We start from the raw sequence: 22,761 nt of genomic DNA, 5'->3' as shown, positions 1-22,761 counted from the left end.
GAACAAAGCTGGAAGAGACATACACCAAAAATTCGCAGCTGTAACTGCAGTGAAAGGTGGTTCTACTATGTATTGATTTAGGGGAACTGAATACATTTGCACAGAACACATTTCAGATTTTTTCAAACTTTGTATCATTTTCATTCCACTTCACAATTATGTGCTACCTTGTGTTGGTCTATCACTTAAAATCTTAAAAAATACATTTAAATTTGGGGTTGTAAGGTGCCAAAATGTGAAAAAGTTCAAGAGATATATTTGGCTGCATATCTCTTAAATAACATTTTCCCCTTTGTGCATGCTTGTCTCTTCCTTAGTCAAGAGCAAGAAAATGGCTTCCCAAATTGTGAAGACTACTCAAATTCTCAGCAAAGCTGAAGACATGAGAAACCAAACTAAGCTCATCATGCAGCCCTACGCCAACTGGGAGGAATACCTGACTCCTGCACCGCTCTCCATAGCCATACTGGGAGAGCTGGTCTTCATCTCCTCCAAAAAAACTGATTTCTCCATCAATAAAAACCCACCCAAGGACGGCTACAAGTACATCAATTACCCAGATTCATTTCGCAACTGTCTTATGCAAGTGTGCAACTCTGGCTGGGGGGCTTTTAATGAAGCTCACAAGAACATGGATCAGATTCGGCTCCACACCATGAACGTCCCGAACTACATGAAGACCACTGTGGAGATTCTGTTCCAGGGAAATGATGAAGTTGTTGAAGCCCATCTTCCTGATCAGCTGGAGAACATTCGTGTCATTGCAGATGAGTGTCTTGCTCTGGCTGGATCAACAGAGCAGCGTTTCACTGATGTCATCAATATTATCCAGGAGCTGCTGGAAGCATGTGTTAATGCTGAGCACTTTTATGGAGAAGCGCTGGAAGAAATTAAGAAAAAACTAGAGGAGAAGATGGTGCGATTCTTTCAGATGGTGTCTAACATCGTGAAAACCAGTCTGACCAGAACTCTCAAAAATTTTGTCTCCACAGCTGAGAAGATTCAATCTGTCTCCTACGACTCAAAGCTCTTTTCCAAAGATCTGTTCTACAATCAAGCCTTTCAGGCCACTAACATCGCCAGCCTCTTTCACATGATCTCGGCAACCTACACTGACATCTCTGAGAAGTACCTGATGGATCGGGTCAGCTCACCGAGGAAACTTATGGCCATGGATAAGGAAAAGCCAGAGTTTGAAGAGGACTGTCTGCAGCTGCAGAACTCCTGTTATAAAGCTCAAGAAAGCATTTTGTGTCTCGTCCGTAAGAATAAGAATGAGTTTGAAAGGAAGACCATCGCAAGATTAGAAAAGATTGATAAAGAGCTGCTGGCTATTCTTCCTGAAGCTGCTCCAAAAGAGATGAGGAGTATTCAAGCAGCTGTTGAGAGTGGATTCACAGAGGAAGAAGAAGATGCTTATATCTGAGGATTATTTGGAAAAGGCATCCTGATTTGATTCCAAAATTACATGGATACTGATGATGATGGCTTTTTTGCTGAGGCGTTTCACACATTTATTGCCAAAGTTGGCAAGAAAAATAATTAATTCATAAACATAATTAATCTGTATACATAAACTGTTAATGGTCCTGTTATATTTACAAATGAAAATTTGACTTTGCTTTTGTTTGCTTTTTAATCATGAGAAATAAACGGCTGTGCATGTTTAAAGAATATGTCTCCTCATCCCAGGTTTGGCCTGAGTGTGTTTTCACTACCAGAACAGACACACATTGCACTTTTACTTTCATTCGGATGATTTTATTTATTTCACTTCAATGTACTTCTGTACAAAAACTAAAGAGCAGCCTCTGAGAGATCCACAAGATGGCAGCATATCAAACATGAATAATTACATATTTCATGCTGATCGATACACTGTTCAACAACATCTGTTCTGAATGCAGTTCTCCGATCAGCAACATCAGTACTGTGATCTGATATTACACTTAAAGCTTTTTAAAAACACGATTTTTAAAAACTAATACGATTTTGTTCACATTACAACTCAGTTCAGTAAATTGTCTCAGCAAAAGAATAATTGTATCTGTATAGAAAACATATCTGTATAGGAAGCAGCATTATAGAAGCAACAGAACACATTATCCCAATGTTATCACACAATCACATATACGTATCTATCTCACAGTGCTGTTTGAACACTGGCCAACTGGTGTACATATGATGATGGCAGCTGAAATGGTGGCCATGAATTAAAATCCCATTTAAAAGGTAACAGTGTATCCCAGGTTAGGCAAGCCACATTTATTTATATGGCACATTTCCACAGACAAGTGCAACATACTTTACATAAATAAAACATACATTTCCTTCCCAAACATCAGAATATTATTATTATTCATGATAACTGTACTGACTTTTCTATTCACGTGTGGTTCAGCAATATAACTGCCTATGAGTGGAATTGGCTAGAGAGAGGGTAGTGCATACTGCTTCAAAATCAATGACCATGAGTTTGAAGCAGTGAACCTCATCTGATTTTCAATGAGTGAACTTCTATCTGTTGTCTCAATATACACTTCCATCTGTTGTCTCAATATACACTGCCCGGCCAAAAAAAAGTTGCCACCAAAAAAAGATGACACTATAATATTTTTTTGGACTGTCTTTAGCTTTAATTGCAGCATGCATTCACTGTAGCATTGTTTTGATAAGCTTCTGCAATGTCACAAGACTTATTTAAATCCAGTGTTGCATTAATTTTTCACCAATATCTTGCAGCATTGATGATGGTAGAGTCTGACTGCTGCACAAAGTCTTCTTCAGCCCATCTCACAGATTCTCAATGAGGTTAAGATCTGGACTCTGTGGTGAACAATCCATGTGTGAAAATGTTCTCATGCTCCCTGAACCACTCTTTCACAATTCCTTCAGTTGCTAAGACTTTCACATTACATGACTGATTGGCGACTTGGAGTCACAAATAAAAAAAAAATAAAAAAAATCACCATGGGAAATTACTGACTCACCTCACAGCTCTCCAAAAAATTTTTCATCATGAGAACGCTCTAGTACGGAGCCCAGGAGGGGCTGTGGATAAAAAAAAAATTTAATCGAGTGAACGATATAGCAGTTCATGCTCACGATTTCTTTAATTTGTGCTCACAATTTATGTAATTTTATGTGCACTAAGACAAGAAGCTCGGAGGGAAAAGGAGCACTTTTCTCTTTTGAGCTGTTACAGGGCTTCTGTAATAATCAGTTATCTACTACATTTATAACCTGCTGATATTTCATGATCTAGTGTTACAGTTAGATTATACCGTGTGCAAGTTTAGTGGTTGCGGTGGCGTCTGCACAGCACATGGGGGAGAGCCGACCGTGGCACCCGCACCCATACGAAAATGTAATATATGATATATGTAATATATGTCCCTATATCAATAATGGCGTTTCCATATATGATTCATATAGGTGATATATTATTCTCACATACATCTATCCTCTGGATCTATGTAGATATAAATTTAGAACATATATAAAACATATATAAAATAAATTGGCATATGTACATATAATAAAATTTATTATATATATATATATATATATATATATATATATATATATATATATATATATATATATATATATATATAAACACACATACAGTGTTGGACACGTTACTTTGAAAAAGTAATTAGTTACAGTTACTAGTTACTTCTCCAAAAAAGTAACTGAGTTACTCTACTATAAAAGTAGCTTAATACATTTGAGGTGTATGCAAACATACTATCACCCCCTCCCCCTAAAATTATTTCTAGATGCAGAATATCAGTTATGTAATATAAAAAACAGTGTTGGCAATCCCTGTTCTATAACTTATTAGTTTTATGATTCACCATCTACTTACTTATTTGTTATGATCCGTTATATTGTAAATAAAGCACATGTCCTGCAGGTGCGTCACGACAGAAAAAAAATAAACATGCCTGATTAGTGCTGTGCTTCTGTTTTTTGATGTGTATTATCACGGGCGTTGCCTGGGTATGTAAAAATCCGGGGCTCAGCCCAGTACATTATATTAGTTTTTTAGCTGATAAGTTGAATCCGGTGAAAAACATACAATTTTAGGGCAGAGACCAGGGTTAAGAAACTCATTAAAACTAAGTATAGTACTAAATTCTGCCTATCCACAACATCCAGCTTCTAGCTAACTGGTTACCTAAATACATTTACGCTAATTATAGTTTATTCCAACGCCGTTACTCCCATCACTGGTTGAGAGCAAAGCTGGTTACACACAAATAAAATTTTTGATTTCTACAGAACATCTCTACAGAAATGTGTGTAAAATGAAAAGTTAAACACCTATCACTCCTTCATCTCTACCAGTATGTGTGTGTGTGTACTGCACCCCCCGCTGGTCAAAACAGACAATTCTTTTAATGTTTCACTTTAAAAACTTTAAATATCTGAACAGAGTAAAGAGTGTAAATAATGTAAAGTGTATTAAAGTGTATAACTGTACTGTATTTACTCTGGATACTGTGCAGTTAGAAATGTACAAATGGTTATTAGTGCTGAAGCTATTAAATAAATAACTGACAAATAATTACAATTCAGCTTAATTCAGTACAACTTATATTACAATTCATTAATATTAATAATATATTTATATATCCCCATTTCTGGGCTATCTTTATAAAAAAAAAATATTAAAGATTAAAATTGTGAGCTTGGTCTGTAAGACTGATTACATTAAGTAAAGATGATATTAGAATTGTGTTGTATTACAATATGTAACAGGTATTATATTTATTACAAAATAATTGCTCTGTAATTTTCTATCACATAAACTATTAATAAATACATCATATCATCATCACACACAGAGAACATTCTTCTGAAGGAGAGCAGAGTGTTACTTTCACTTTCACAGATCATGTGACCTCAGTGACTCCTCCTCCTCCTCTGCAGCAGCTCTGATATCACAGTGATGGAAGATTCTGGAATAAAGTGATGTGTGGAATGAGTGTAGAACAGAGTGAAGCTCTGACTGTAATGATTCTGTAAATATCAGAAAACAGCAGCGTAACAACAAATCCAGAAACTGATGTTAAATAAAGTCTTTAATCCAGCAGATCTGTAAACTATCACTGTTTCTTTATGATTGCTAGTTGAGGTAATATACAGGGGTTGGACAATGAAACTGAAACACCTGTCATTTTAGTGTGGGAGGTTTCATGGCTAAATTGGAGCAGCCTGGTGGCCAATCTTTATTAACTGCACATTGCACCATCTGTGACCAAGACAGCAAGTCTTTGTAATGTATCAAGAGCCACGGTATCCAGGGTAATGTCAGCATACCACCAAGAGGGACGAAAAACATCCAACAGGATTAACTGTGGACGCTGTAAGAGGAAGCTGTCTGAAAGGGATGTTCGGGTGTTAACCCTGATTGTATCCAAAAAACATAAAACCACGGCTGGCCAAATCACAGCAGAATTCAATGTGTACCTTAACTCTCCTGTTTCCACCAGAACTGTCCGTCACCACTGTTGAGGAGGGTAAAGGATAGGGCTAGCTCTTTTAGGTTTCTGCTAGTAAACAGGATGGTTTATCAGTCAGGACACAGGAAGAAAGGGAGCAGACGAAATTCCTTCTATTAGTTGTATTGTAATCCAACAGTGTACGGCTTAACATTCAGCATTTTTTTGGTAGTCTGAAATAACAAATAATCAATATCAGTAGCTATTCTAAAGAAAATACAGTTATTCGTAATCCAAATATACACTTAACAAGGCTAGGAGTATCAACATTCAACTCCAATAGAAATAAGAGCTTGAAACAGCATATAAAGGCACATTGCTCAAGACAATAAACACAGTCTGACAAACACAAGCTATTTAGGAGGGCAATTGTGGCCTCTTGTGGCAAAGTTAGGTAATGCACTTCAATGTCCTTATACGGCAGCCATTTTCTCACTTAGAACAATAACACACATGGAAGCCTAACAGCTTTTTGGAGCAGCCCGCAAGGTATTTTAGAAATAGAATGAAAGTTGGCCCGCTGTTAAGCAGGTTTTTATAATGTGAGATTCAAAGTTTGAACGCTAGGTGTCAGAAATGGACCAAAGAGTCTAAAAGCGGAGAGAGTGCGCATTTCTAGCGCAGAAAAATGGGCCAAAGAGTCTAAAAGTTGCCGTAATTAAGGAGTTTAATATTAAGAGACATCATGAAATTAAACATCAATTTGAAAAATCTTGTGGCTTGTTGGCCTGTGACTTCAAATATATTTCTCCTTCTGGCCCCCAACAAAAAACGTTTGGACACCCCTGGTTTAAACAGTGTTGTGGTTTAATATCTACATAAAGCTCAGTACAGTATTTTTCTCTTTTAAATAAAGTGTTTAAATAAGAATTTTAGAATTTTGGAATTGTAATTCAAATTTATAATATCAATAGTCAAATGTATACAAAGAAGCAGCACATATATGGGGATCATTTTTCACATAATCATACACTAATTTATGGGCCAGACATATGAATGGCATATAGGATAAAATATGTATTTCACATAAATGACCATGCATCATTTATGGGTCAGACATATATGACATATAGGTCAGAATATGTAATTCACATACATAACCATACATACTTTAAGTGTCAGGCACATATATGTCAACCACAGCTAATTGCCACCACACACCAACCTAGGCTAAAGAGACCAAATACAGTAACATATAACTAAAAAACTCCAGCCAGTAACCGGCAGATACGAGTAATAAAACCAGCAACCTACCGTATAATTCAGCAACACACACGCGCACACCCACTCTTCAGCTTGCCTCCGGGCTAGTGGCTCCCAACAGTACAGATACGCTAAAAAACAATTAAAATAACATCACAACACATCCTATAAGCTTCAGCCTTTATCAGTTAGCAAACAATAAAAACGAATCACATATGTATATCCCACATACCGAGTTGAGTTCTTCCAGCACCGACAGTGCCACGCCAAACAATTAGACACCCTTTGTTTTTGCCCAAAGTGGAGGTGAGCTCACCTGGGTGCGTCCCCCTTTATCTTCCCCCTCCACACCAGGCCCACCTCTTACCTGCGTTCCACTTCCATTGGCCGTGTCCCAATTCACTACTGTCTTAGTGACTAGGCAGACATGTGCGTGCCCTCTGACTTTTAAAGCTGTTATATTAATGCCATGTTATTAGCCCTACACATTAAATCAGGCAGCCTGACCATATCTGAACCCTACGAAAATAATCTCCCAGCCATACCACATAAGGATTGTCAATTGGAATCCTTGGTCATTTTGTTTAACATCAGCAGCCAGAGTCCGAAAGAGAAATGGTTGTCATGCTCCCTATAGGTGAGTAGGTGGCGCTCACTTCCCCATCATTCCTAATGTGGTGTTGTTCAGCACAGGAATCTTTAGCTGGTGTATTAGAGCTTGGTGACTAGGCTTTCCTCTGAGCATGCTGGCTACCCAGTAATGTTGGGAAAGAGGTGGAGGCTGGCTTCACATATGAGAGGTCTTCACTAACACACACATTAGGATGTGGGTGTGGTAATTGGCCTTCCAAAAGATGGATCTGGTCTGGTGTCTTTCATCTTTGTATTTTTTCAAATGGACCAATAGAGGATTTTAGCTGAGTTTTTAGACAGTTTGCAGGTAGGTGAAACAGTTTTTTAGAAGTACCACTTATTTTTACATCTTTTATTGCCCTGTAAACATTTGGGTTTAACTTGAAAAGATGAATATGAGACAAAAGATTAACATTTAAGCTTTTATTTCCAGGCATTAACATTTGGATTTCATGCACAGACCTCAATCCAACAGAGCATATTTTACTTTCTGAGAAGAAGAATTACATTCACACACTAAACATCAGCGAGTGAAGAAGCTGTGGTAAAATGTGTTAAAATGCTGACATGATGCAGAATCCAGCTGTAAAGGCCCCTTTCACAGCATTTGAAAGACTCACAACTGAGCCACACCCTGCTTTGAGGTTTCCTGCTTGAGCCACAGCAACTTATAAACATGTTTCTCAGAAAAAAGATGAGAACACAAGATAAGAACAATTACTGCCACCCCCCCCCCCCCAAAAAAAAATAAATAAATGTGCAGACACCAACACCAAATACCAACCTCCCACAGTACAGCTCTCAGCATCTACAGCACAAAAGAAAAAAACACAGTATGCACAAAAACATATTTAAGGGCTGTAATACAAGGCAGATTTTCTCCTCCAAGCAGCATAATACAGGAAGATAAACATATGCAGGTTTAATCCTGTGCCCAACAACTAGGGTTATAAAGCTAAAATAATCCAATCAGCTATAATTACCTCAAAACATATAGAAACTTTCCGTCGCCCAAACACTGAAATATACTTGCTAGTCACAGCCAACAAAGAAAAATATAACTGAGTCAAATATGCCAAATTATTATGTCTAGCTGCAGAGAGTATGAATATTCATATTAAAGGTGCATTATGTAGGACCTGAGAGCAAGCATGTGAAATGGCTACAGCAGCCAATTTCAAAACACCACAGAGAGTAGTCTGCTCCACCCACCCCTCCCCAGCCACGAAACTAATTTGGGTTGCCAAATCTACACAATTCTAAGACTAGTAGGAGAGGCAGAGATCTTAGAGTACGAGAGGAGAGGAGAAATACAGCAATTCTAAAACCCGTATTTAGTGTTATATTGACTGTATGTAACACGAGGGAGAGCTAAAGCTCCGTGGTGTGCCGAAGCGCGATGTCGGACCGCGCTGTGTGTCTGACCGTGGCTCCGCAAAAGTACCTGACTTACTTAGCTAGCGCCTTTGTTGTGCTGCGCTGCTGTAGTGCTGGCAACCTCGATGGGTGGAGTTAGTGTTGGGGAATGAGCAGCAGGAGGAGACAGAGGACAAAACAAACACAAAACTCCGGGACGCAGTGCACATTTAAAATAGGAACGTACTGCTGAAGCCCTGCTGACAAGAGCTGCCAGTGCTTTCACTCAACATGTTTCCTTAATATCTGATGATACATTCTGATAATTTTATCATTTACTACTGAAAATTTGTTACATAGTGGTCCTTTAACATTGATTACACTAAAAAAAAAAATACCTCAGGCCCATCCAAGCCCCACAGATGTTTTTTTTAAGTACTGCCTAATCTACCAGACATTTGTTGCCCCATTCCATTTTTTTAAAATGCGTTGTGCATCAAGTTCATATTTTTAACATCTGATGTGTGTTCTATGTTCTACTGTCAATAAAATCATCTACAAATCATTGCATTCAACATTTATTTACATTTTACACAGTGTCACAACTTTTTAAAAAACTGGGTTTGTATTTAAAGAACATGAGAAAAGTACGGGATTTCTACGGGATTAAATATGACAGAATTTATTTTGGGGGGAATTTTTCATATAAAAGGTTTTCACACCAAATTATAATACATTTATGTTACTACTCCAAATGTTTGCGCTAGTGCGCCGCCATTTTGGCTGTGCAGCCCTGGTGACATCACGAGGTTGGTTGTTTGAAGAGTCCAGAAACATAGCTAGGGTCACGGTTAAGGAAAAGAGCATGTGGTTTGAAAGCTGAACGGGGCTTGGATCAGGTTCCTAGAAACCCAATGGCTTATGCGTTCAAGCCGGTGAGCAGACAAGACAGATTAACTGTACAATTTGTACAGAGGAGCAACCAGCAGTTCCCATACAGGTGGAGAGGGTCAGTAGCAATAAGTTTACCTGGTGCAGATACACCCATACGAAAATGTAATATATGCACATATATGAGTTTGGCATATATAACATATATGGTCATATAAAGAAAAACATATATGTCCAAAATATATGAAACCTATTCAAAATTGGAACAATTTCATATATGGACATATATTCCTGGTCCATAAAGTATTTATGGTTATGTATGTGAAATACATATTTTGTCATGTATGTCACATATATGCCTGACCCATAAATTATGTATGGCCATGTATGTGAATTACAGATTTTGATCTATGTCATATGTATGTCTGACCCATAAATTATGTATGGTAATGTATGTGAAATACATATTTTGTTCTATATGACATATATGTGCCTGACACTTAAAGTATGTATGGTTATGTATGTGAATTACATATTCTGACCTATATGTCATATATGTCTGACCCATAAATTATGTATGGTTATGTATGTAAAATAAATATTTTGACCTTTATGTCATATATATGTCTGACCCATAAATGATGCATGGTCATTTATGTGAAATACATATTTTATCCTATATGCCATTCATATGTCTGGCCCATAAATTAGTGTATGATTATGTGAAATATGTCACATATGATCCCCATTTATGTGCTGCTTCTTTATATACATTTGACTATTGATATTATACATTTGAATTACAATTCCAAAATTCTAAAATTTTTATTTAAACACTTTATTTAAAAGAGAAAAATACTGTACTGAGCTTTATGTAGATATTAAACCACAACACTGTTTAAACTAGGGGTGTCCAAACGTTTTTTGTTGGGGGCCAGAAGGAGAAATATATTTGAAGTCACGGGCCACACTCCGTAATAAAACAAATAATGAAATATGCCACTTAAAATAATATTTTTTTCCTGATTATTTCATTTTACTTGACTTACTATCTTTATCTTTGACAGTGTTGTGTAAACTAAGATTTTTCAAATTGATTTTTAATTTCATGATGTCTCTTAATATTAAACTCCTTAATTACGGCAACTTTTAGACTCTTTGGCCCGATTTTCTGCGCTAGAAATGCGCACTCTCTCCGCTTTTAGACTCTTTGCCCCGTTTTTTCTGCGCTAGAAATGCGCACTCTCTCCACTTATAGACTCTTTGCCCCGTTTTTCTGCGCTAGAAATGCACACTCTCTCCGCATTTAGACTCTTTGCCCCATTTTTTCTGCGCTAGAAATGCGCACTCTCTCCACTTTTAGACTCCTTTGCCCATTTTTTCTGCGCTAGAAATACGCACCCTCTCCACTTTTAGACTCTTTTGCCCCGTTTTTCTGCGCTAGAAATGTGCACTCTCTCCACTTTTAGACTCTTTGCCCTTTTTTTCTGTGCTAGAAATGCGCACTTTCTCTGCTTTTAGACTCTTTGGTCCATTTCTGACACCTAGCATTCAAACTTTGAATCTCACATTATAAAAACCTGCTTAACAGCGGGCCAACTTTCATTCTATTTCTAAAATACCTTGCGGGCCTCTCCAAAAAAGGAAACGGGCCTTAAATGGCCCGCGGGCCGTAGTTTGGACACCCCTGGTTTAAACAAATCCTCAACTGGATCACATAGTTCACATTCACAATTTTGGTATTAATGGAGATAAGGTTTTTAGTCTTTTTTTTATTGTTGACTCAAAACAAGCAAGAAACATAATGAATGTACAGTTGCTATTAGTGGTGGTAAAGCTTTTCAGTCTTTTCTTCAACTCAGAATAGGGGAAAAAACAGTCGAAAAAGGAAAGAAGCTATTTCTCGGTCCTTTTAAAAACAGAAATAGATCCTCAGAATGTAGCGGTGGAGGCAAAGCTGTTTGTTTTTTTTTTATTACAGAAATTGAAACTTGATAATTTTTTTTTTTAATCCACCAATGGTAAACTTTTTCTCTTTGATGCCAGTCAGTCAGGTTTTGATTTAATGCAGTCCCCAGTTAGCCCCTGGTGGTGCCAGGGAATTTGTGGATCACAGTATCTGTAACAGGTAAGACAAGTTCACTCATTGTAAGTCATTATTAACCAACTCATGTGAACTTTATCTGTAGTTAGCTAAACTAGCTTCATGCACTGCTAGCTGTGTTAGCCTAAGCCAAGCCTGTTATACCTAAAAAATCACACTGCTCCAAAAAATACACACCCCAGAGCTGGAGTTACTACTTTATAGGTCCTAGTAATATACGGCTTAGTTTCAAGATTCAAGATTTTTATATGTAGGATAATATGGGAAAATCATATAGGTGCAGTTTAAAGTAAAGTGCAGGGTGCAAGGGTTTGTATAGATGGCAGTGGGGAGGGTTGGGCAGAACATTGTTCTACTGGCTGTTCCACAGCCTGGTTGCCCAGGGGAAGAAGCTGTCTCGAAACCGGCTGGTTCTGGTCTTCAAGCTTCTGACACTCCTTCCACTTGGCTTGGATGGGACGGGTCCTTCATGATTGTTCTGGATTTCCTCAGGCAGCGGTTGGTATATAAATCCAGAAGGTTTGGGAGCTGAACCCCGGTGATGTACTGCGCTGTACATCCTACCCTCTGCTGACCCTCTCCACCGCAGTGCCGTTGAGAGATTGACGAGTGTGCACTCTCCTGCTTCCTGAAGTCCACAACCAACTCCTTGGTCTTGTTTAGCAGATAACACATACATCTATATTTTAGTATGTTTCCTTAATATCTGATGATACACTGTAAAAAATGAGGCATTGAAAGAACTTAAAAAAATTAAGGCATGGATCTTTTTGAGTTGAAATAACTTTCTGTTCTTTTAAGCAAATGGAACTAGTCTACGCCACTTAAAATATACTTAAATAAATTATCATAGTATAACTAAAAACACCAAGTTATGTCAACTTATTTTTTTCACCTACCATTAACTTAAAATATTTAAGTTAATTATACTATTTTTTAATAAACACAACTACATTAAATCAAAATTAAAATCTATGAATTTAAGTTGTAATTAATTTTTTAAAGTTACCAACATAGAAAGATCCATGCAAACTATTGCCTTAATTTTTTTGCCTTTGTATTTCTTAAAATATAACTCCACTTACTTACCACTCAAATAAATTAATTCTCAGACTTTTAAACACTTTTGCATTTATTGGCAGTTTTTTGTAACAATTTGTGCTGGCATTATTAGAAATAATTAACCAAAAAGCCTGTTTGGATATACACAACTTAACACTGAGTTTACCATTTATCAACACGGTACAAAATGTGCTTAACTAAATTCACAACAGCCACTCTCTGCTGGTGATCAGAATTGTAAAAATAGAAAAAAGCACCCAAATCTGGAGCTATAAACTAAAAAATACACAAAAAATATGCTGTTACATTTAGCTTTTAGGTAACTCTTAAACACTTGTCTGTGTCTGTTCTTAGTCTGTTTTGAGAGCAAACTCTCATGTACTATCTGTCCAGTCCCCCCGCATTTCTCAGCAGCAGATAGAGGCGGCACTGCGCACTCAGAACACTCTGATGCAAGTAAATACTTCTTGCGTCAAGAATCAAAACACTGGAACATGACGTGTTTGTTGCGATGTGACTAGCAAAACCTGCATTTAAAAACTTCCACTCAAATCTGTATAGAGAGGGAAGAGAGAGAGAGAAAAGAAGGGGAAAAAAAAGAAAATTCCATTGAACCATTTCCATTTTCCATTGAGGAAAACTCTGGTGTAAAATTCACTTTGAGTGTAGTAAAACATGATAAAAAGTACTTACCTTTGTTGAATAGCCCACCTCCACTCTCGCATAGCTTTCTAAGATCCAGTAATTTTGTGCTTTTTCCCCAGCATGCTGTACGACGGCCGTATCGGGGTATACACTCCTGATCAAAATCTTAAGACCAGTTAAAAAATTGCAAGAATGCATTTTGCAATATTGGATCTTAAAACGGTTGTAAGTAGAGCTTCACAGTGCTAAAGGAAGAAATCAGCGCAAGAGACAAAAACTTTTGAAAAGTACATTTATTGAAAACAACAATTTAACTGAAATAGGCTGTTCATCAGCTGATCAAAAGTTTAAGACCATAGCTCAACCCCCCCCCCCTCCCCCCCCCAAAAAACCCTCAAAACGGAAATCAAAGTGTCAATAAATGGACTCAGTAGTGAGTAGCTCCACCATTCTTGTTGATCACTTCGAACAATCGTTTAGGCAAACTTGATGCCAGTGTTTTCAGGAGGCTAGTGGGAACGTTGCTCCAAGTGTTGAAGATGGCTTCACGAAGGGCATCCACTGTCTGGAACTGATGTCTGTTTTTGTAAATTTCCCTTGCCATCATCCCCAAATGTTCTCAATCGGGTTTAGATCAGGGAAACACGCAGGATGGTCCAAAATAGTGATGTTATTCTCCTGGAAAAAGTCCTTTATCAGGCGGGCATTGTGAACTGCAGCATTGTCCTGTTGAAAAACCCAGTCAATACCACACAGACAAGGGCCCTCAGTCATGAGGGATGCCCGCTGCAACATCTCCACATAGCCAGCTGCTGTTTGACGCCCCTGTACAACCTGAAGCTCCATTGTTCCATTGAAGGAAAACGCACCCCAAATCATGATGGAGTTTACTGCAGGCTGGCTGTTTTCCTTCTTAATTAGAATCTGAATTTTATCCTTTTCTTCAATTACTTTACGTTCAGTTTCAACAAATCAATTAAGAAACAACATTTTCTCAGAGATTTCTCAGAATATCATCTGATTACAATTAACAGCATTTAAGAACTGTAGCACTTAACATAAGAATTTTACAAAACATAAATACTTCTGTACTTGCTTTAGTTCAGCTGAGGTTATTTCTCCTCTCTCAGTATAATTAGTATACATACACTTGTAGCACAGCCTATTTTTGTATATAACAGTATTATCACAAAATAACCAAAAACACATTTAACAGCACATTTATACATTTATACATATACAATTGCCCGCTAAAAACGCCCCTCCAGACTAGCTAGCTAGCTAAGTTAGCTAACTCTATTATCCCCAGTTCTGATCCACACACCGAGCCCCCACATTAGCATATTGCCCGCTAAAAACGCCCCTCCAGACTAGCTAGCTAGCTAAGCTAACTATTATCCCCAGAACTTATCAACACACAAAGCCCCCACGTTAGCATTTTGCCCATTAAAAACAACTTTCCAGACTAGCTAGCTAGCTAAGCTAACTATTATCTCCAGGCCGAGCGCTCTCCGCCGCGGCCGCGCGTTCTCCGCGGCAGGGACCCACCGCTGCCGCACCGAGCGCTCTCCGCAGCCGCGCATTCTCCGCAGCCGGGACCCTCCGCAGTGTGCTGCCGGAGGGTCAGCAACATACAGTTATAATAAATTATTCTTTATTAATCGTTCTGTTAATTTAATAAATAATTACCTTTGTTTAAAAAATCGTTCTGTTGATTTAATAAATAATTCCCTCAGTTTTACTACATATTTTTCTTTTAAATAAGGGAATGATTTGAATACAAATTAATAAAATTGTTTCACTTGTGCAATGTGTCTCATTCCTTATCACAGTCCTTATCCACACACCGAGCCCCCACGTTAGCATTTTGCCCGCTAAAAACGCCTCTCCAGACTAGCTAGCTAGCCAAGCTAACTCTATTATCCCCAGTCCTTATCCACACACCGAGCCCCAACATTAGCAAAAGTGAGGGCTGAGTAGTTATCTAACCACTATGTATGTATTTCTACAATTACACTCTTATAATGTTATTTGGCAAGTAAAAAACTATTTAAGGTTGGACATGAATGTTTTAGGAGAAATGTATTTAACCTTACTTACCTGCCAGTCAAACGGCTGTAAATGGCGCACGTCTCGCTGCATGTCTGTATTTGAACCAAAGCTTTGTTTAATTTGAACTGATTCAAATAAAGTCACTTCACCAGTGTTGTTTGAAACTTAAAAAAAAGTAGATTTTGACAAGCTTGTTTAGTTCAGTTTATAATGCAAATTATAAGGTCAGAAAACAAACAAAAAAATAATAAACAACATTAAAATAATTTTATTGTTTGCGTTTCATATACTTTTTTAAGAATTATATACTTCGAGCTAGAATTACTTTTTACAGTTTACATCCTGATCATTTACTACTGAAAATTGATTACATATTGGTCCTTTAACTAATTTAGAACATCACTGCATAATGGTGGATAATCTAAGAGGTCCTGTGGACTAAGGCATTGCCACTATGATCTGAGGATTGTCAGTTGAAATCCTTGGTCATTTTGTTTAACATCAGCAGCCCGAGTCCGAAAGAGAAATGGTTGTCATGCTCCCTATAGGTGAGTAGGTGGCGCTCACTTCCCCATCATTCCTAATGTGGTGTTGTTCAGCACAGGAGGCACTTAGCTGGTGTATTAGAGCTTGGTGACTGTGCTTTCCTCTGAGCATGCTGGCTACCCAGTAATGTTGGGAAAGAGGTGGAGGCTGGCTTCACATATGAGAGGTCTTCACTAACACACACATTAGGATGTGGGTGTGGTAATTGGCCTTCCAAAAGATGGATCTGGTCTGGTGTCTTTCATCTTTGTATTTTTTCAAATGGACCAATAGAGGATTTTAGGAGTTTTAAGACAGTTTGCAGGTAGGTGAAACAGTTTTTTAGAAGTACCACTTATTTTTACATCTTTTATTGCCCTGTAAACATTTGGGTTTAACTTGAAAAGATGAATATGAGACAAAAGATTAACATTTAAGCTTTTATTTCCAGGCATTAACATTTGGATTTCATGCACAGACCTCAATCCAACAGAGCATATTTTACTTTCTGAGAAGAAGAATTACATTCACACACTAAACATCAGCGAGTGAAGGAGTTGTGGTAAAATGTGTTAAAGTGCTGACATGATGCAGAATCCAGCTGTAAAGGCCCCTTTCACAGCATTTGAAAGACTCACAACTGAGCCACACCCTGCTTTGAGGTTTCTTGCTTGAGCCACAGCAACTTATAAACACGTTTCTCATAAAAAGATGAGAACACAAGATAAGAACAATTACCGCCACACCCGGTGTGTAATCTATTTTTCTCCCCATATATTTGCTGCTTCTTTATATACATTTGTCTATTCATATTAAAACGTGAATTACAATTCCAAAATTCTAAAATTCTTATTTAAACACTTTATTTAAAAGAGAAAAATACTGAACTGAGATTTATGTAGATATTAAACCACAGCACAGCAGCACAAATCCTTTTGCTGGACAACATAGTTAAACATTCACAATTTTGGTATTAATGGAGATTTTTCTTTTTTTTGTTGTTGTTGACTAAAAAACAAGGAATAAACATAATGAATTTACAGTTGCTATTAGTGGTGGTAAAGCTTTTCAGTCTTTTCCTCAATTCAGAACAAGGAGAAAAAAACAGACGAAAAAGGAAAGAAGCTATTTCTCAGTCCTTTTAAAAACAGCAATAGATCCTCAAAGTGTAGCAGTGGAGGCAAAGCTGTTTTTTTTTTTTGTTTTTTGTTTTTTTCCACAGAAAATACTGCATTTCAGTTTTTATAAATACATTTAACCCATAGTGCTACAATATAACATTACCACTCCAAAAATGATTAAACTTAGGACTAATCCACACTTTACACAGGTAGTTTACTCAGTGCATTGATTTATCATACACACAGAAATGGCATTTTATGTCACTGAATTATTTATTATTATTTAAATAATCATGGATGATGATGGTCACCCATTACATTCCATCATCATGGATCATAGGAGCAGTTTCAGTGGCAGGTTCTTGTCACAGAGCTGCTCTACGGACAGACTGAGAAGACCATCAGACTCTTCAACTCCTCCCAGTGGAGCCGGAAGAGAGAAGACAGATGAGAAACAAGGCTCATATGTGCTTTCTTAATCACAGCCTTTTTTTTTTAATCTGTACTGGAAAAACACCATACACATCTACACCCTGAGACTCTTTTGCCTCTTTACTGTATATACTGTTTATTTGCACTCCTGGACACTTGTCACTCTACTGTACATCCTGTACACTTGCACTCCTGGACACTTTACTGTACATCCTGTACTTTTGCACCCCTGGACACTACACTACGCACCTAACTTAAATATAATACTTGCACATGTTTATGTTTATGTTTAATAGTCATATCTACTAATACCTCCTATACTTAGTTTATTCTTTTACTGCACTACCTCATATCTACGACTGTTTACTTCCACACTTTCTATAGTTTTTTTGTATTTATATATTTATGCATATATTTATAAGTCTCAATTTAGAATTTTATCCCTCAATAAGTGTATTGTACTACACTTATTGTTTGTTTCTACTGTGTATTGTTTTTGTTTCTACTGTGTTGTGTAATTGCTACTGGCTGATAAATTTCCTTCGGGATCAATAAAGTATCTATCTATCTATCTATCTATCTATCTATCTATCTATCTATCTATCTATCTATCTATCTATCTATCTATCTATCTATCTTTACATCAGCTTATGACGATTCAGGAAGAGAATAGTGAGAGGGGAGAACTCATAACTTTAGAGTTCAGCTAGGCTTCTTGTTGTTGTAGGCAGCAAATCTTGTTGTAGGGTTGCAAAGACTCATCATGACACATAAGTGAAGTGCAAGATATTTATAGGATGTTGAATTGGAAGGAGGAGGAGCTTCAGTCCAAATCTTAGTTGCTTCAAACACTTTAAAAAAACACCATTTTACCCTAGCCCTTTTTTGATAAGCTGGTAGTTGATGTATCTGTAATGTCTTTTAGGGGTGGGCGATATGGCACTAAAATAATATCATGATATTTCATGGTATTTTCACAATAACGATACTCTTGGCAATATGACACAACACTTTTCAAAAAACTATAAAAAAAACTAACTTGTTAGCTAACCTAGGCAGTTTGATATGTCTCCAGTTTAGTTCAGCGTTGTTTAATGTCTAAAAGGGATCTATGTAATCCATGATCATTAGCTAAGGTATTTAGGTTATATTCACCTCAATCGCCTATTAACATCTCGCCAACAGACGCATTTCATACAGCTTTCAGTGCATTTAATATACTATTAATATAGGTGTTAATACACGTTAGTCGATTCATTAACATACGGGCGATATGGCACTAAAATAATATAATTTTTTCCCAATAACGACACTCTTGGCGATATGACAAAACACTTTTCAAAAAACTATAAAAAACTTGTTAGGTTTAATGTGGAAGTTTTTAAAGCTGACAGCTCTGTCCGGCATGAAGACGATATTGCCTTGTTATTTCACGTGCGATCATCCGTGCGCCGGCGCATCCGGCAGCAATTTTCTTTTTAATTCAGACATTTTTTTCCCCAGCATTTTTATTTTTTACTCAGTAACGGGGAGTTTTCCAATGTAGTGAAGTAAATTACTTGTTTTAAAATGAACTTGAGTAAAAGTAAAGTTACCTATTTTAAAAACTACTTTAAAAATGACAAATTACTCATAAAATCTACTCAATTACAGTAACTTGAGTAAATGTAATTAGTTACTTTCCACCTCTGGTTCTGACCAAAAGAGATGGTCTTAGATCTACTGAACTGTGGTCAGGTTCATATGCAGTGTGAAACTCTTTCTAGTTCAGACAAATTATAGGAAATTGAGGCAGGCTATCCATCAGCCTTTAAACAATAGAAGAAGAAAAAGAAGTGCTGTTGTGCTGAAATCTGACGACACACAGCAGTATGAATAAAACAGATCACACTGTTTATCCCTGTATCTACCGGAACTGTAAATGAACCCTAATTTGTAAACAAATAAAAAAGGAATCCCTGGGGAGAATATGTCACACTCACTCAGTTGCATAATTATATATACAATGCTGTTGAGTAAAAAATAAGATAATTTACTTTAAAATGTACTGTTAGAGTCACCCAAAAATGGAAATACTTAAGTGAAAATAAATATCTACCTAAAAAAGCTAAATAACAATTATTTAATCACTGTCCACCACTGGAGGTCAGGTACCAGGTGATGTCTACAGACCACAACACTTCAATAAGTAAATTTAAACGGACAACTCAAATGTTAACATTCAGTCAAAATGTAACAAATTGCTTTATAATGATTACATAATATTTGCAGAGTTAAACACACGAATGATTGTTTAATTTTTTTCCTTTTTCAGGGCTTCATTTTCTGTCTTTACGTGCTGTCAGGTCCAGTGATGTCAGTAACGCGTTACTCTAATCTGACCCTTTTTTTCAGTAACAAGTAATGTAACGTGTTACTATTTCCAATCCAGTAAACAGATTAAAGTTACTTATCCAAGTCACTGTGCGTTACTCTCTCTCTCTCTCCACCTCACACACACACACACACACACACACACACGCATGCTCTCTTCCTCATCTCCCCTCCGCTCTCCCCCAATCACACGCGTCTCGCTTCTGTTAATGAGGTACAACCATTGGTTTACTCACCGCACTCCACTGATTCACACTTAATTTCACATTCCTCCCGTCTCTCTCGTACGGAGCCCAGGAGGGGCCGTGGATAAAAAAAAAATTACATCGAGTGAGCGATATAGCAGTACGTGTTCACGTTTTCTTTAATTCGAGTGAACGATTTGCAATTCGTGCTCACGATTTCTGTAATTTGAGTGAACGATTTCTGTAATTCATGCTCACGATTTCTGTAATTCGTGCTCAGGATTTCTGTAATTCATGCTCACGATTTCTGTAATTCATGCTCACGATTTCTGTAATTAGAGTGAATGATTTCTGTTTTTAAGTGAATGTTTTTTATGCGCAATAGGACCAGAAGCTCGGAGTGAAAGGAGCATTTCCTCTCTTGATCTGTTTCAGGTGTGCGGTGAAGATAATCAGTTATCTACATTTATAACCTGCTGATATTACTAGTGTTACAGTTAGATGTAAAGTGTGCAGATTTTGCTGTGGTGGCGTCTCCACAGCGCGTGGGGGACAGTTGACCGTGGCGTCATTTTGCATCATAACTACACGCAGTTATCCTGCATCAATAAAATGCTTGTTTCCTTTATTCATGACTGGAATTGAGTGAATTTGTCTATATTGTTGGTAAATAAGTCTGTAACCCCGCCCCCTCGTCATCCAAGCCCAGGTGTTTCTCACTCTCCTCATGTATTTAAGCCCCTCTGTTTGAATGTGCAGTGTCGAGTCTTTTGTATCCTTGCTGTCCGTATGTATCCTTGTCAAGCCTTTTGTGTTATACCTAGCTGTGTATGTGTCAGGTTGGTTTTGTTTCTTAGTCTTTGTTTCTTAGTCTTAGTTTAGTAGTCTGTGTTTCTTAGTCTTTGTTCAAGTTTGATATTATCCTAGCCTTGTTTTTTTTGTAAGTTTTTTGCGTTACCCGTGTTTTGTTTACTGTTTTAATTGATCTTGTTTGTTTAAATAAATATATAATCTGCACTTACGTCCATCCCTTCCTCATAGTAACATAAGACTCGACCATGCACATTCAAACAGAGGGGCTTAAATACATGAGGAGAGTGAGAAACACCTGGGCTTGGATGACGAGGGGGCGGGGTTACAGACTAGACACAGATGAGAACACTAATAGCTAGGGCAGGGCTGGGGCGGAGCTAGGGTGGAGACAGGTACAAAAACACAACAAAAGCACATGGCTGGGAACACTTGACAGGAAAACAGAGGGGAAGGAGCACAAGAGACCAAATGAGAGAGAAACAGAAGGCAGACATGGGCTAACCTGTGACAGAGTCATACCACAAATCTCATTGTTGAGCTACCATATATAACCGCAGGGCAAATTCTTTCACCGCCACAGTCCTATGCTTGTACAATTTTTGATAAAGTGATTATTGTACTAAATATTTTACTAAATACAGAAGATTGTATAATCTGTGTAGCTGCATATGAATGGAGACTCCTGGTCTTTGTAAAGTAAATTCACAGCTAATCAGTGAATTTAGAATATAAATAAACTATTCTTACCACCACATGCTTTCGCAGGTTTGATGTGGAAGTTTTGAAAGCTGACAGCTCTGTCCGGCGTTATTGCCTCGTTATTCCATGTGCCGGCGCATCCGCGCAATTATTATTTTTTTAATTCAGACAATATTTTTTTTCCCCAAGCTTTTTTTTTTTACTCGTAACGGGGTGTTTTCCAATGTAGCGAAGTAAATTACTTGTGTCAAAATGGACTTGAGTAAAATTACCTATTTTAAAAACTATTTTAAAAATGACAAATTACTCATAAAATCTAATCAATTACAGTAACGTGAGTAAATGTAATTCGTTACTATCCACCTCTATGTATAACAGATAACAACAATGACAGAGATGAGAGGATAAGGTTGTGTGGGTCTGTGTACTGTGAAGAGCTGTGAAATTTAACAAGAAAATTGCCACCTACTTCTACCAGTGTTTTTTACACATACCTGTATATTGAAGACGCTAAGATTGATCGTTTTCGGGGAACCCACCCCAGATTTATCAGTTTATGCTGCAGCGTGGGGTGTTCAGTGTGAGTTACTCAAAGTTACAGCTGCTTCTCAAATATTCCTCATCTCCCATTTCTCTACAAAACAGTTTTTTTATGTAATTCACGCTCATATTCTAGTACCTTACAGCATTCTGCAGTTTCCTCAGAGTTTTCTGTCATTATTTCGCAGCTAGCTCGAGGCTGTAAATATAAGCAATTCCGCGGACCGCGAGGCGCTGCAGCGCGCTGCCGACATCTGAACCCCGGCTCCCCTTCGCGAACAGAAACGGCACAACACCACCCGCTTATAAATAAATTAACAAACACAAAAATTAGGGTATTCAATCTGTAATTTCAGTTCGTTTTATTTTTTTCTTTTAATTATCGTTTTTATTAGTTTCAGTTAAGGGGAACTTTCACTTTCAGTTTTCGTTATTTCGTTCGTTATGGTTTACAGTAATACGTTGTTATATGGTGATTATCAGGCCGTAGCTTTATATAAAATAAAGATAGTATTAAAAAACAGATGACTATTTCCTGGAGCCTGGACTGACCCGAGATTTTCCATTACTTTCCTCGGTCCGGGTCTCGTCCGGACTGAGAAATAAAAATCAAAGTA

The 22,761-nt window shown here is 37.5% G+C and overlaps 2 protein-coding genes across 3 annotated transcripts in view; one reads left to right on the top strand and one right to left on the bottom strand.

The window, feature by feature from the left end:
- LOC125799317 (uncharacterized) overlaps positions 1–1,674 on the top strand; it is a 59,368-nt gene extending 57,694 nt beyond the window's left edge. For both annotated transcript variants that reach the window (XM_049475796.1, XM_049475798.1), the window contains one exon: positions 318–1,674. In XM_049475796.1, coding sequence (XP_049331753.1) covers positions 318–1,426 — 1,109 coding nt within the window. In that variant the 3' untranslated portion in view covers positions 1,427–1,674. The remainder of the gene's footprint in view (positions 1–317) is intronic.
- Positions 1–22,761, bottom strand: part of LOC111197112 (interaptin-like) — a 526,024-nt gene that overhangs the window by 176,980 nt on the left and 326,283 nt on the right. The window lies entirely within an intron of this gene.

This window comes from Astyanax mexicanus, chromosome 3 (assembly GCF_023375975.1).
Source record: "Astyanax mexicanus isolate ESR-SI-001 chromosome 3, AstMex3_surface, whole genome shotgun sequence".
In the NCBI taxonomy this organism is placed as follows: domain Eukaryota; kingdom Metazoa; phylum Chordata; class Actinopteri; order Characiformes; family Acestrorhamphidae; genus Astyanax; species Astyanax mexicanus.
Note: the sequence above shows the minus strand (reverse complement) of the source record. Positions and strands in the feature narration are given on the sequence as shown.